Raw genomic sequence first — 16,256 nt, forward strand, 5'->3', positions numbered from 1 at the left:
GTGTCTTGAAAAGCGCTATATAAATCCAATCCATTATTATTGGCAATCAGGTAGAGGAATAAAATATTTCTGGGTATCTCTGTTTAGACTGCAGCCCTCACTGACAGACATGGATATGTGTTTTCCTCTTTAGACATTACAAACAGGTTCATGTTCAAGCAATCCTTTAAATCCATTTTAGACTTAATGCTATTTGGTCAACTTTGCCATTTATTTTCAATATTTAATATGAAATAATCTCAAAATGCAACAGCAAAAAAATGATGTTGATTTATAAATAATATATAAATAAATATATTAATAATAAATTAATTAATATTACTCTATTCTAATTCCTAAGAAATGAGTCAGCTTTGACATGTGGTGTTTTTTTGTGTGTGTTTTAGATAGCACAGTAGACAGGAGTGTAGTTGAGAGTGTGAGAGGAAATGACACACTGGAAATGTCATTTCCATTTTTTTTCTATCTCTTAAGCTCAGGCAATCATGTGTTCCTCTCAGACATTGCCTGAGCTGGCATCAGGATTTAAAGGTCAAATTTGGTCTGAAACTCCTCATGAGAATGTGATGAATGTATCTTTAAAAAAGTTGAAGGAAGTGCTAAAAAGGAAACAACTCACTAAGTAACTTCTGTTTTCTGATGATAGACACAGACACAGTGAAGAGTCAGACGCTGTTCTTCTGAAGTTTAACAACTTTTCTGCATCAGGATCAAAGTCAGAATGAAAATCTTTCATTTTCTCTTCTTCTGCTTCTTGTCAGGTGAGAACTGTTGATCTGATTTTGTCTTTAATGCTGCTTTTTAATTTTAAAAAATTTTCATCTGTTTTCATCTGATAGACACAGCTGTGCTCGTCAAGGCAAAACACAATATTTGGTCTGCAGCTGAAGGAGCAAATGGCACACTTAACTGCAACTTAACTTTGTCCGGAAGCACAAAGTTCTTCTGTAAAGAAAAATGTGAGCGAGCAGAAGATATCCTCATCAAAACAGATGGAAGCACAGCTCAGAGTGGGAGATACAGCATTGAATATAAAGATGGAGCTTCAGGAAGAGGAATTGTGTTTTTGACCTTCACACACATGATCACGTCTGACTCAGGAATGTACAGGTGTGGTTTGGGAAGATCTGCTCCAGACGCATACTATGACTTTGAGGTCAGAGTTTCAAATGGTGAGTTTTTACTAAAGGTGACTTAAACGAAAAAGTTCAAGTTCACGTTCAATTTTTTATTCATCACATAAACAGTCATACAAGTACAACATGCAGTGAAATGCTTGTGTCCAAGAGAGGGAGGGGGACAAGCTGCAGATGTGGCCGTGCCAAAAAGAAAACAGTGAAAGTGCTCACATCAGGGACAAGAGGAGAGAAAAAGAGCTCTACTCAAACTGGGCCCCTAACTTGGATACCAGTTTGAGGATAGTAAAAAAAACCCACCTCAGCACAAAAAGGCACATGAATATGAGGTAAGGAATGATCTTATGTAGTCAGCGGGCATCTTGTCCTGCAGCCGTTTCTAGTGCTGGACAGACCTGCCATCTGCATCGCGTGGGTAGCAAAGCATCGGAGGGCATATATATATATATATATATATATATATATATATATATATATATATATATATATATGAGCACTCGGCCCCAACTGACCGAGTGCTCAGTGAATACCTCAGGCAGCAGAAACCCAAGAAAGAGGAGGAGGACGAGGAACCATCATGGAAGGACAGGCCCCTGCACGGTATGTACCACCGGCAGATAGAGGAGGTGGCTGATATCCAGAAATCCTACCAGTGGCTGGACAAAGCTGGACTGAAAGACAGCACAGAGGCACTAATCATGGCAGCACAAGAACAAGCTCTGAGTACAAGATCCATAGAGGCTGGGGTCTATCACACCAGGCAAGACCCCAGGTGCAGGGTGTGTAAAGATGCCCCAGAGACAATCCAGCACATAACAGCAGGGTGCAAGATGCTAGCAGGCAAGGCATGCATGGAACGCCATAACCAAGTGGCCGGCATAGTGTACAGGAACATCTGTGCCGAGTATAACCTGGAAGTCCCGAGGTCAAAATGGGAGATGCCCCCAAGTGTGGTGGAGAATGACCGAGCTAAGATACTGTGGGACTTCCAGATACAGACGGACAAAATGGTGGTGGCTAACCAACCGGACATAGTGGTGGTAGACAAACAGAAGAAGACGGCCGTAGTGATCGATGTAGCGGTTCCGAATGACAGCAATATCAGGAAGAAGGAACACGAGAAGCTGGAGAAATACCAAGGGCTCAGAGAAGAGCTCGAGAGGATGTGGAGGGTGAAGGTAACGGTGGTCCACGTGGTAATCGGAGCACTAGGTGCGGTGACTCCCAAGCTAGGCGAGTGGCTCCAGCAGATCCCGGGAAAAACATCGGAGATCTCTGTCCAGAAGAGCGCAGCCCTGGGAACAGCTAAGATACTGCGCAGGACCCTCAAGCTCCCAGGCCTCTGGTAGAGGACCCGAGCTTGAAGGATAAACCGCCCGCAGGGGCGTGCTGGGTGTTTTTATATATATATATATATATATATATATATATATTAGGGGTGCAACGATACACAAAATTCACGGTTCGGTTCGGTTCGATACTTTGGTGTCACGGTTCGATATTTTTTCGATACAAAAAAATGTTCATGCCTTTTTAATTTGTCATTTATTAAAATTATAAATATATATTTTAACTCAAAAGTACAGTTTTTAAATTTAACCCTAACCCTTGTGCGCGTTTTTTATTTTGACAGCGAATGCGCACCTGCGGACCACTTATGTGCACCCCTGGTTATTTAGCTCGTCATATTGCAGCCACAGAAATTCTTTTGTCCATGAAACCATAAAGCTGCACTTTCTTTTTGCCTTATAGTCTCATTTGTCATAACTTCTCCGTTTTGTGGTAAGCTTTTCTTTGGCTGTCACTTCTTCACCCCGACCTGTCTTATTTGGCTCAGCAGAACTAAAATATATATACTGCTACTTTTACACACGGACTCACATAAGCTCAGCGATTCTCTGCGCGATCAACCTCTCACATGTTTAAGCTTGCTGCGGGAGATTTCACTTGTCATGTTTGCATAGTAAGCTAACGATTAATAAGACGATGTCAGAGGAATTGTTGCACAAATTATCATCACTCACAGATCAGTGCTGTCATTGCAAAGTGAAAGCAAAAAAACAAGCGCAAATTCAAACGCGATTTCAATATGTCACATATTGACAGTGGCTCACCGATGCCAATGACATAATTACCCAGCTACATTTCTGAAAGAATGCAAAAGCATTGACATATATTTTTCCTACAATAGCCCGACGGGCAGGGCAGAGAGATTTTTGTAGCCCGACTGGAAAGATCGCTAGCTCCAGGACGTCGGGCTAGCGATTTTGCAAGCCCTGTATCTGATTGAGGAATCACTCATCTTTGGAAAAGAGAGTTTATTACAGAGAAATGTCTCTTTCCAAAATAAAAGCTATACTATCCGCTTCTTCTGGGCTATATTCTCAGCAGCATAAGGAGAATCACGTGCTAACAGCTGTCTAAATGACTCGGCTAAAGTTAGTAGCATGCTTGTTGTTTTTGTCTTTGCACTAGGATGATGTCGGCGTAAATGTGCAGTCATATTCGTTGTGTTCCCACTAGTGCTTTCAGGTTAATCTCGTTGAAATGACCTTAACGCCACAACACGGCAAATCTCCGTTAACGAGCTACCGCCGATCGCCCCGTGCATGGGGCTAGACGGCCAACACGTTAACGAGCTAACTGCGCTAACACACTAGTTCACACCAATGTAATTAAGCATTGCATGGCACATCCAACATACTGTTTTACTTTAGTCCATGACTCGCTTACCTTCAGGGTCATACGTCACATGAAAACCAAAATAATTCCAAACGCCAGATCTGAATGAGGGTGGGGGAGGTCCATGTTGCAAGGAGAGCTTAACTTCTGTCTTGCTAGCTTGCCCTGTGCTCTTCCTTCTGACTATGCTGTCTGTGTTGAGCGCTCAGTGGATCTGCGCTCGACAGTGCAGCCTAGGCGGAGTAGTCGAACGCAGATTCACTGAGCGCTCAACACAGACAGCATCGTCAGAAGGAAAGTTGATAAAATAAATTACAAATGTTGTATTGTTCGATACATATGCGTACCGAACCGAAAGCACTGTATCGAACGGTTCAATATCGATACGAATATCGTTGCACCCCTAATATATATATATATATATATATACATATATATATATACATATATATATACAAAAAAACACCCAGGTAGAGGACCCGAGCTGGGTGTTTTTATATATATATATATATATATATATATATATATATATATATATACATACATATATATATTAAAAAAAAACACCCAGCACGCCCCTGCGGGCGGTTTATCCTTCAAGCTCGGGTCCTCTACCAGAGGCCTGGGAGCTTGAGGGTCCTGCGCAGTATCTTAGCTGTTCCCAGGACTGCGCTCTTCTGGACAGAGATCTCCGATGTTATTCCCGGGATCTGCTGGAGCCACTCGCCTAGCTTGGGAGTCACCGCACCTAGTGCTCCGATTACCACGGGGACCACCATTACCTTCACCCTCCACATCCTCGCGAGCTCTTCTCTGAGCCCTTGGTATTTCTCCAGCTTCTCGTGTTCCTTCCCTGCTGTTATGTGCTGGATTGTCTCTGGGGCATCTTTACACAGCCTGCACCTGGGGTCTTGCCTGGTGTGATAGACCCCAGCCTCTATGGATCTTGTACTCAGAGCTTGTTCTTGTGCTGCCATGATTAGTGCCTCTGTGCTGTCTTTCAGTCCAGCTTTGTCCAGCCACTGGTAGGATTTCTGGATATCAGCCACCTCCTCTATCTGCCGGTGGTACATACCGTGCAGGGGCCTGTCCTTCCATGATGGTTCCTCGTCTTCCTCCTCTTTCTTGGGTTTCTGCTGCCTGAGGTATTCACTGAGCACTCGGTCAGTTGGGGCCATCTTCCCAATGTATTCTTGGATGTTCGTTGTCTCATCCTGGACTGTGGTGCTGACACTCACCAGTCCCCGGCCCCCTTCCTTCCGCTTAGCGTACAGCCTCAGGGTGCTGGACTTGGGGTGAAACCCTCCATGCATGGTAAGGAGCTTTCTTGTCTTTATGTCAGTGGCTTCTATCTCCTCCTTTGGCCAGCCTATTACCCCAGCAGGGTACCTGATCACGGGCAGGGCGTACGTGTTGATGGCCCGGATCTTGTTCTTACCATTCAGCTGACTCCTCAGGACTTGCCTGACCCTCTGCAGGTACTTGGTGGTTGCAGCCTTTCTAGCGGCCTCTTCATGGTTCCCATTTGCCTGCGGGATCCCCAGGTACTTGTAACTGTCCTCTATGTCTGCAATGTTGCCTTCTGGTAGTTCAATCCCCTCAGTTCTGACTACCTTCCCTCTCTTTGTTACCATCCGACTACACTTCTCCAGTCCGAACGACATTCCAATGTCATTGCTGTATAGCCTGGTAGTGTGGATCAGTGAATCGATGTCTCGTTCACTCTTGGCATAGAGCTTGATGTCATCCATGTACAGGAGGTGGCTGACAACTGCTCCGTTCCGTAGTCGGTATCCGTAGCCAGTCTTGTTAATGATCTCACTGAGGGGGTTCAGGCCTATGCAGAACAGCAGTGGGGACAGAGCATCTCCTTGGTAGATCCCGCACTTGATGGTGACTTGTGCTATGGGCTTGGAGTTAGCCTCTAGTGTTGTACGCCACATCCCCATTGAGTTCCTGATGAAGGCTCTTAGGGTCCCATTGATCTTGTACAATTCTAGGCATTCCAGTATCCAGCTGTGGGGCATTGAGTCATAGGCCTTCTTGTAATCAATCCAGGCAGTGCACAGGTTGGTCAGTCTGGTCTTGCAGTCTCGGCTGACTGTTCTGTCTACCAGTAGCTGGTGTTTTGCACCTCTGGTATTCTTGCCAATTCCTTTCTGTGTCCCACTCATGTATTGACCCATGTGCCTGTTCATCTTAGCTGATATGATGCCTGACAGGAGCTTCCATGTAGTACTGAGGCAGGTTATTGGTCGGTAGTTGGAGGGGACCGGTCCCTTCTTGGGGTCCTTGGGGATCAGGACCGTCCGACCTTCGGTTAGCCATTCCGGGTGTCTCTCGTTAACTAGCAGCTGGTTCATTTGTGCTGCCAGACGCTCGTGGAGTGCAGTCAGCTTCTTTAGCCAGTAGGCGTGAACCATGTCGGGCCCTGGTGCTGTCCAACTCTTCATACTGGAGACCCTTTCTTGGATATCTGCCACTGTGATGGTTACTGGACCCTGTTCAGGGAGGTCGCTGTGGTCTGCCCTCAGATCCACTAGCCACTGAGCATTGCCGTTATGGGTTGCGTCCTTCTCCCATATGCTCTTCCAGTATTGCTCCGTCTCCAGCCTTGGTGGTGCTGTTCTCTTATTGTTCCCTTGCCACTGAGAGTACACCTTTGCTGGTTCTGTGGAGAACAGTTGGTTTATTCTCCTGCCTTCTATCTCTCTGGTGTACCTCCTCAAGCGGCTGGCCAAGGCTGTGAGTCTTTGCTTGGCAGTTTCCAAGGCCTCAGGTATGGACAGCTTGCTGTATTTCTTATGCACCTTCTTTGTCGCACCTTTCTGCAACTCTGTTAGTTGGCTAACCTCCCTCCGTGCTACTTTGATCTTGCCCTCTAGCCTTCTTCTCCATGGAGGGTACTGCCCCTTGTGGCTGTTCAACTTGTAGCCAAGCATCTCACTGATCACTGCTGCCGTATTGTAGATCAGCTTGTTAGTGTCGGTAATAGTGGTTGTAGGTATTGTCCGTAATGCTGCATTAACATGATCTAGCAGACCTTCTGAGGGTACTTCACGTAATCTTGGTAACCGGCTACGGGGGATCCAGGTTTCAAGCTTGGCCATTATCCTATTTTTCAGGTCAGTTCCTCTCGCACTCAACGATCCTTCTCCTATCGCACTTGGGGCTATGTACCCAATCTCGGGTGGGGGTGATGATATCTCCCCCCTGACCTGGCGTCCTGACTCCTCCTTGCCGTAGCATTTGTGTTGTACCTCGTCAATCTCTAGCTGTGAGAGCAGTCCCTTCTTTCGAATGTTGGAACATATATATATATATATATATATGTGTGTGTGTGTGTTTTTCTTTCCCTACCTCTCTTTCTTTCTCCCTTTTCTTTCCCCCAGTCATGTCTGTCCCGTGTGTAGCAAGTGAAAATAAAATAAAATAAAATAAACAATAAAAACAAAGGTCAATCGAATGGACCTTTACAGCAATGTCGTGATGGTCCATTTGGGAAAGTAAATTCATTGGGCATCTTTCTTTGTCTTTAGACAATACTTCTGATAGCAAAAGAACCAAACGGGACAGGCGAAAAAAAATTAAAATAAAATAAAAAGAAGTTAGTCACTTTTTTTGATTTATGTGTGGATACCAGGCTCATCTTGTAGCTCTGAGTTTGAAACTCTGTTTTCTTAGTTTTAAACTTCAAAGTGCATAAAACTGTGATGTTACATGAGGTTATTTAAAATCTGTTGTGCATCTCAGGTTTATTGTTGGTGTTTTATTTTCAGTTATCTGTTGGGTATGAGAACTTTGATCCAACTTCCAAACACAAAGAGTCCAAAAGCAGCAGGACCAAACCCACTCTTCATTGTTAAAGACCAAAATCTAAAAAGTAAAAATTAATTTTGGCCATCTACTCTCTGAGGTTATCTCCTCTTCCACACCTGTTTTTTGTTGATATTTTTGGACATATTTCTGAGATTTCTGAGTTCTGAAAAACGCTTCAAAAAATAAGACAAATGAAAAAACATTCACACTCTCCCCTGTGTACTTCTAAGACCTCTAACTCTGCCCTTTAAGTTCATAGTAATGAATGTTCTTCTATTTCACAGATCTGGATAAAAACAGTGGCTTTTATCACACAGAAATGAAGGGAGAAAACATCACATTAGTATGTTCCATTAATGCGTATGGACAGAGGACGTTCTTTTGTAAGAATGAGTGTAAGAATGAAGGGGAGATCCTCATTGACACAACTAACAACAAATCTGTGAGTGGAAGATACAGCATTGAACACAGACCAGGATCCATGTATCCACTGTATGCGACCATCACACAGCTGACCAAGTCAGACACAGGATTGTACATCTGTGGTTATGGAAACCCTCTGTCTCCTGATTCATACGAGAGTCAATATGTTCTTGTCAGTGATGGTAAGTTTCTGTTCAAAATAGTACAAACTTTTTGCATATACTACTACTAATAAAAGTAGATCACTGCTTGGAAAGTAAAGTAAACACAATCAGAACAACAATAAATAAAATCATGAAACTTTTGGTGATTTTGAGGTGAGATTCTTGCTACTGCCTGAGATCAGCTGATACACTGAGTGAGAGATCATTATACCTTTCTAACATCAGAGGGTTTGACAAAGAAACAAACAAATGTCCATGTTTTTGTTGCTGTTCCCACTTTAATGTTTAACAGCATTACCTTATCCATTAGCTGATTTAACAAAACTGCAACTGAACTTGACTATGTGGTCTATGTATTTCACTATGCACAAAATGCTGCATTTAGTGCTTCCTAAATGTTTCTATTAACCTGTATGATAACATGATTTAAATTAGGCTGCATTTGCCTTCATCATTGTTGATTCAATAACCATATGCTTTGTGTTTGTTGTTCACGGCTTCAAACCCACCTACTTCCGCACCACAAACAACAACAGCAACACAGAGTGAAAGTGTGACTGCAGGAGTCTCTACACATTGTCCTGACTGCTCCTGGCTTCTGGTTGTGCGTGCGTCCTTGGATGGTGTTTTGCTGATGGCTGTTTTCCTCATGCTCTGCTACATTAGTAAGACAAGGAGGAACTTTGGACTGAACACCAGAGAAAATGACACAAACATGGAGGTGAGTTTGTGTCACTTGTTTTCTGTCTGTTGTTGCAGGTTTTAGTGAGTGTTGTTGATTCATGGTGTCAGAGGGGACTTTCTCAGAGAAATGTAGTGAAAAGAGGTGATGTTACCTGTTATTAAAGTTTCTTAAATGAAAGTTTCTTTAATAACACCATCTTCACCAGCATAGGGAAGTGAAAACAAAGCGAACAATTGTTATACCAGACAGAAACCTGTTACATAATTATTTAGGTAGAAAACCATACAACGTATTTTACTGTCCCTTCTGAGGTTATTCCACAACATCAACATTTCAGGGTGTCTTATCTAAAAGTGTGAAAGCACCTTTAGGCCTGTTTCCTGACACTGCAGTACATGTATGCTGCTCTGAAACTTCTTATGATTTTTATATTGTTACATCTGTTTTTGTTTGTTTATTACTCTGGGGGAAAAAAACTGTGTTTCTTAGTTTTAAACTTCAAAGTGCATAAAACTGTGATGTTACGTGAGGTTATTTAAAATCTGTTGTGCATCTCAGGTTTATTGTTGGTGTTTTATTTTCAGTTACCTGTTGGGTATGAGAACTTTGATCCAACCTCCAAACACAAAGAGTCCAAAAGCAGCAGGACCAAACCCACTCTTCATTGTTAAAGACCAAAATCTAAAAAGTAAAAATTAATTTTGGCCATCTACTCTCTGAGGTTATCTCCTCTGCCACACCTGTTTTTTGTTGATATTTTTGGACGTATTTCTGAGATTTCACTAAAAGCTCTGGATACGAGGATCACCTCCTATATCATTTGCTTCACTATGCTTTAATGTGTTCCTGTTATATAAATGCTTATATGTATTGGCATAGTTATTTGCAGAGGTGGGAAGTAACAAAGTACATATACTTCATTATTGTACTTAAGTACAATTTTCAGGTATCTGTATTTTACTTAAGTAGTTTCTTTTCTTTTTACTTTTACTCCTTACATTTTTAAACAAATATCTGTACTTTCTACTTCTTACATTTTCAAAATAGACTAGTTACTTTAGGCTTAATGCATTTGAGGGGAGTTATTATTTAATTAATGAGTGCCTTTAAACATCCAACTTAAATAAGAGAGTCTCACGAGTTCAACTGGGACTTTAACCAGCAACCTTTGTGTTATTGCTCCGAGTTGTGCACTAACCCTCTAAAGTTAACTATTAAATATTTTAATCAATTGACATCTTCAGTTTTTACACAGCCTGCTGTATTTGGCTCATATGGACCAGCAACCAAAAAAAAAAAATCTAACCTGAATTGAATTTAAAATTAATACGTTAATAATTCTGTTTTGCAGTGTTAGTCAGTCAGTGACTGGCTGCTCCCGGATGGGATTAGAACGACGCCACCTTATCCCATAGTCCAGCCATTGATGCCATTCACATTCGTATATACGCAGCTAATCAACATTGTTGACAGCCTATGACAGCGTCCTTATGTGCCGACACCGGTGTTTTAGCTAGCAAAGCGGCGTGGCTGATGTGGAGCCACGTTAATGACAACGTGTACAATAATTTCCCCCAGGGATCAATAAAGTATTCTGATTCTGATTCTGATTCTGATGTGAGCAGGACAGACAGGACAATTGAGGGAAAAAGTGTGGACTTTATGCCAGTTTTTAAATTGTTTAAATTGTGTTGATAGGCGTAAAACCAGAGTTATGATAAAAATATGTGCAATGTTTGGTTTTCTTCCTGAATACTATTATTCTGAATATGTTGTTTATATTTACTGCGGGAAGAAACGGGAAAAACAGCGTTTTATAAGGAAAACGCTCGAAAGCCTGTGAGCAAAAACAAAACCAAAAAACTCACCCTTTCCTATTGGTGGAAAAAAGTACCATGTCGAAACGGTGGGAAGTTTTAGGAGTGACGGCGGTGTTTTGAGATGTGAGAGATTTGAGACGTTCAGCGCAAATCTCGTGTAGTCAGTGTGTAGTGTAGTTTTGTTGTGCGTGTCAGAACAATGAGGCGACTGCTGAATGTTACAGGTGTTACAGGAGTGATACATCTCCTGCAGGTATCAGGCTGTTGTTCTCCTTTATCTCATAGTGGACAGAAATTTTTTTTTGGAGTGGCACAAATAATTTGTGTGGCATCAAATTTGATGCAGAACAGCTGATTGTTCTGTAAATAGTTTGAAATGTTTATTTTAAAAAACGCCTTGGCCGCATTAAAAAAATAAATAGCTGCAAAAAACTTTGTTGTTTGTCAAACTGAGTTACTTTTTTGAAGAAGTAACTATATAATTAATTGCCCAACATTGGTCATTATATACTGTGTTTTGCAGACAGGACTCTCTTCCAGACCACAGACTCATACTAATAATACAAGTCAGAGCTTTATAAAAAATTTAAAAAAAAGAAAGAAAACAAAGAAAGTTGTGTTTTCAAAATTGGAGTTCAAGTTATTTTTACTTCCAATAGTGTTAACATACTACACAGGTCATGAACAAGATTTATTAAAGGAAGTTTTTCCTTCACACTGTTGCCAAAGTGTTTGCTCATAGGGGGTCATATGATTGTTGGGGTTTTCTCTATATCTATTATTGTATGATCTACTGTACAATATAAAGCACCTTGAGGCGACTGTTGTTGTGATTTGGCGCTATATAAATAAAATTGAATTGAACTGAATTGAATCTAAATCCCACAGAAAATTTGTGGACAGCATAAATGCAAGCAAGAAGGCCTACAAACCTGACCCACTTACATCACTTCTGTCAAGAGGAGTGGGCCAAGATTCCAGCAAACTATTGTAGAAAGCTTGTTGAAGGATACCTGAAATTTTTGGCCCAAGTGAAACCATTTCAGGGCAATTCTATCAAATACTAAGGAAGTGTATGTATACTTCTGACTTTAATGAAAGTATTACAAAAAAAATAAAAATAACAATTTTCCCTCTCTTTATTCTGACATTTCACAAATACAAAAATTATTTTCTCGGATTTGATGTTTGATAGTAAAGATTAAAATGTGTTTGCGTTTTTAGTGTATGTAAATAAGTGGTTTCAATTGTATGTGATGAGAGGAGAAACTGACAGAATGAAAGTCGGAACGAGTCATTGTGCTTGTCGCCTTTTCTCCTCATATACCGTATAGACAATTTATAATGTAATGTTTCATACCTGCAGCATAACACACCTGTATCCTATAAATAAACTTGTTGTATAAATGTTTACTAAGACATTTAAAAAACATCTTGCTGTCTGTTTATTTATTTGTTTCCTTTAATTCTCTGTACACACTGTTAAGTTTATCCAGATATAAACAGTTTTATTTCAGTTGTTTTTACATAAACAGTGCAACACAGTAACAGACAAATGGTCCTTTTTTATTTATTTAAAAGAAACAGCTGTTTTTAAATTCGGCTGTAGAATATTTAAACTGACAAAGGTTTAAAATTAATTACACACATAAATACAAGTGAGAATTAAACACACCTTATACGCTGACAACAAACACTCTTTGGTTTTAGTTTAATATGCAAGTTGACAAGAAAAAAATCCCACTGTTTTTATCTTGGTTTTTTTTCCCCTTCACCTTCCCTTTTCTGTTACAATTCAAGATTATGTTTTTCACACAGAATAAAAACCAAATCTGAGGTTGTAAAACTGTTTCTGAATAGTTGAGAAAACACAGACTGGAGTTCATCCATAATTCAGACTGTTTTTACTTAATATGAAGTGAAGAGAGATGTCTCCAAAGCTTCAGGTTACAACCTCCATAAACTGCACTTGTGTCAGTAGTATTACAAGCTAGTTAACTGTAGTGAAATTATACTTAAATATATTATCATATTATCGTATTAGTAGAAACTGATAAAACAGATAAAATAGCTATCATAGCCAATGACAAATAAATAAAACGTTTTTTTTCAGTAGAATCGGTGTCATCCACCAACTTTGGACTGCAAACCAAACTAATATATGTACAATGTATAATACAGAATACCTGATATGTGGACACACTGTACATTTTATACCTGATCATACCTGATACTTATTTAACTTTCACAATATTTAAGTGAGAAGAAGTGTGAATCACAAATGTGACAATATTTCTTTGCACAGTAAGTTCATTCATTATTCTGAGTCAGCAGAGAGGTGGATACTGGAGTCACGAGCTTCACTCTAAACCCAGCATATACAGGTTCAGTGAAGGTGGTCTTGAAGGTGTGCAGGTGGATCATTTTGTCAGAGGAGACGCTGTAGAAGGACACAAGTCCTGCAGAACAGTCCACATACACTGTGTGAACTTAGCCCCACTGTCATGCAGACTGTCAACTGTAGCAAATTTTAACACACAGACATTGTCAAAGACACTGCAGCGGGGTTACCAATCTCGACTTGGAATCTACCCGGCTAAAGAACTTGGGCCCACTCTCATTCAGGCTGTTAACCATGGCGAATTTAACTAATCGATTTCAATCGAGACGCAACCTTTCGCGCTTTCACATTAACACAAACACACAATCTACAGGCGCTGCAACGGGCTCGCCCACCTCCGCACAGAATCTAGCCGGCGGAAAGGCTTGGGCCCACTCTCGTGCAGGCTGTCAACTGTGGCAAGGATCCCACACCCTGACTGGTTCTTTAGGATGTCCTCAGTCCCCAGGTCACCACCCTAGTCCCTAGTCCTCCCTTCCCATTGGTTTCGCCCTCACGTCTGTGAGTGTGGCAGCCAAGCCCAGAACAATTAGTCTTACTCTTGCACTTTCAGTCGCTATCCGCAACAGCCAATTTGTTTACTCAGCTTATTTACTCATTTACACCCCCAATTTAGTTGCTCTAACGCACTGGGACGGAACACACACCGCCTCTCTGCTGCTGCTAAATATCAACACTTCACCGTGTTCTTTTAATTCCTCATAGGCATCCGATGGAAGACAAAACACTGCTCAGCAGACCATTTCACACTTTATTCTCTTACACAATTACTTCTAGAAGGGAGACGCATCCTGCATGACACGTTGCCGCAGATCTCAAAAGGGTGATGCACGCTAACAGTTTTTATAAGAAGCTGTCCCACTCTAGTCTAAACAACAGTGTTTCAGTAACTTTCCACTAGAAGATGGTCCCATGTTATCTACTTTTTCCCAGGCAAGTGTGGGCGAGAGTCTACAGCATTCTATCCCCCAAGGACATGTAGTCTAATGCCTTTATTTTCCAGGACAGTGTCCACTTAATACTACACCAAATGGTTATATGGCCTTTTAGTTAATATAAAGCATAGAGCTGAGGCACTTCAAATAATTTCATCTCAACATGATTGAGCATTTAAACACATAGTGTTGTTCTTCCTTCAGCCCGAAGATCAAAGAATTGGGGTATTTAACCCTTTAAAACCGGTCGGCACGCTCCGTTTTGCCTAACTATTTTTAAATCCCGGTAGCACTGCAACCACATAAGCTAGCGCAATAATTTTTTTTGCATATGAAACCGGAGGAGTTGTACTTACATCTTATGCCATCAGCTTGTCCTAAGTCACAGTTTCCTTCCACATATAGCTTTGCAAAAACTGCATAAAAAGCACTTGCAGCAACAAAAACATATTATTCCAAAAACACGTTTTGCCGATCCGATCAGCTGTTTGTATCACTTCCTATGTCCATCAGCGTGAACTATCGCATGTCCGCCATGTCCTGCCTGAAACCGGAAGTGACGTCATTTTGCGGAAATGTAGTTTTTTTTACCATCAGGGCCTCATGAGCCTATACTGGTGTTTTTAAAAGTTATGTTTGACTTTATGACTTTCTGTGTCGTTTATGGGATGCTTAGGACTCATATTGCACTGCTGGAAATAGTTTATTTTGATGCATATGCTGATTTTTTGCAAATTTGCATTATAATATTTATTCGTTTTTCCTCCAGTATATAAAAATTGGTGTATTTCAAAAATAAAACTATGAAGACACTCAAAATAAATTTCCTGTGGTAGGAAACTATTTTGTGCAACTTTTTTGTATTTACAGTTTTGAGGGATAAGCCTCTTAAATTTCTCTAACTAGAAATATATATTAAAAAAACAAAAACGATTTTCAATTTTTTTGTAGTTTATTGCACTTTTTTGCAATTTATGGAATTACTATGCACTTAATGCAGACATATTATTAAAATTTGGGCTATAATGGTTGTATTGATGTATATCAACTTGAAATGCTCCCAACAATGGCACTACAGCATGTAAAAATATAATATAAGCGGACTTGGTTCTATTGTAGGTCTTAAAGGGTTAAAGATCAAAATCTAATAATTGTGAGCTTTAACTGTTTTAAATTTGGCCAATGTACTGGCTTATCTTCTTTTCCAACAATGATTTCATTTTGAAATTTTTGAGCATATTTTTGTGATCTTATGATCACCTTGCAAATAATTTGCTTCACTGTGTTTCTGTATTGTTTGCGTATGTTTGTATGTAAGATGGGATAAACACATGTTTCTGATTACTTGTAAAAAGAATTATGACTTCATTTTTTGTACCTTTATGTTTTGGATCTGTACAAACCTGTCATTGGCTTCAGTTATCAGCTCTTCTGTTCACATCAGTCTGCCTGCTTTCAAAATCCTGCGATTTGCTCCTCGCACTCCACTACACTACGGTTAACATAAGGTTTATAACTATGTGAATCAGGTCACATTACAAAGCAAAAGCAATGTAACAAGTACAACATGATTTACTTTAAAACACCAATAATATGGATGGACCTGCTTTTAAATGCTTTTAAATTCACTCAAAGATGTTTTTAACAAAGGTCACATAAAGATAAAGAACACATAAATTTAAGCTCCAGAAATTAGAGATAAAGTCAAATGTAAGACAGAGTAAATACTTGGTGCTGTTCTCTCCTCTTCTTTAGTTGGTGGTTGCTTGTTTTCTTCAGCCAGCTCTTTCATCCGGTCTCTCTCTCTCTCTCTCTCTCCTTTAATGTGACATCAGCAGCAGTTTTGTTTGGTTTAAATAATAAAATAGTTTGTGAGAGTTCATCATTCACAATCAGCTCAGCAGACAAAAACAGTTAAAAGCTGGTTATAAAAACAGGGAACTATTGATGGCTGAACGTCACATTTCAGGAACACTGAAAACTCCTCAGAGAAAAGTCCTTCAGATTAGACTAAAGATTTGCTCAAGAACAGTGTTTAGGGTTTCCATAGAACAGCTGCATCCAAGCCTCATGTCACCAAGCGCAATGTCAAGCATCGGATGCAGAGTTGTAAAGCACCTGGTCAACCTCTTAGTTCCAATGAGAAAAGCTCTTATTGCTTCAGCACACTGAGACGTTTTGGACAATTTCC

The 16,256-nt window shown here is 40.5% G+C and overlaps 1 protein-coding gene across 1 annotated transcript; it reads left to right on the forward strand.

The window, feature by feature from the left end:
• Positions 1–552: 552 nt before the first annotated feature.
• Positions 553–12,118, forward strand: LOC147334915 (polymeric immunoglobulin receptor-like). The gene is made up of 5 exons (XM_086286963.1): positions 553–761; positions 840–1,172; positions 7,922–8,242; positions 8,761–8,945; positions 9,494–12,118. Exons 1-5 carry the CDS (start codon positions 722–724, stop codon positions 9,578–9,580), a joined length of 966 nt encoding a protein of 321 aa, XP_086143089.1. The 5' UTR covers positions 553–721; the 3' UTR covers positions 9,581–12,118.
• Positions 12,119–16,256: the final 4,138 nt, after the last annotated feature.

Source organism: Aulonocara sp. 'chitande type north' Nkhata Bay, linkage group LG3, assembly GCF_057382095.1.
Source record: "Aulonocara sp. 'chitande type north' Nkhata Bay isolate Kocher_YH1m ecotype deep benthic linkage group LG3, A_spYH_male_GT1.1, whole genome shotgun sequence".
NCBI lineage: Eukaryota > Metazoa > Chordata > Actinopteri > Cichliformes > Cichlidae > Aulonocara > Aulonocara sp. 'chitande type north' Nkhata Bay.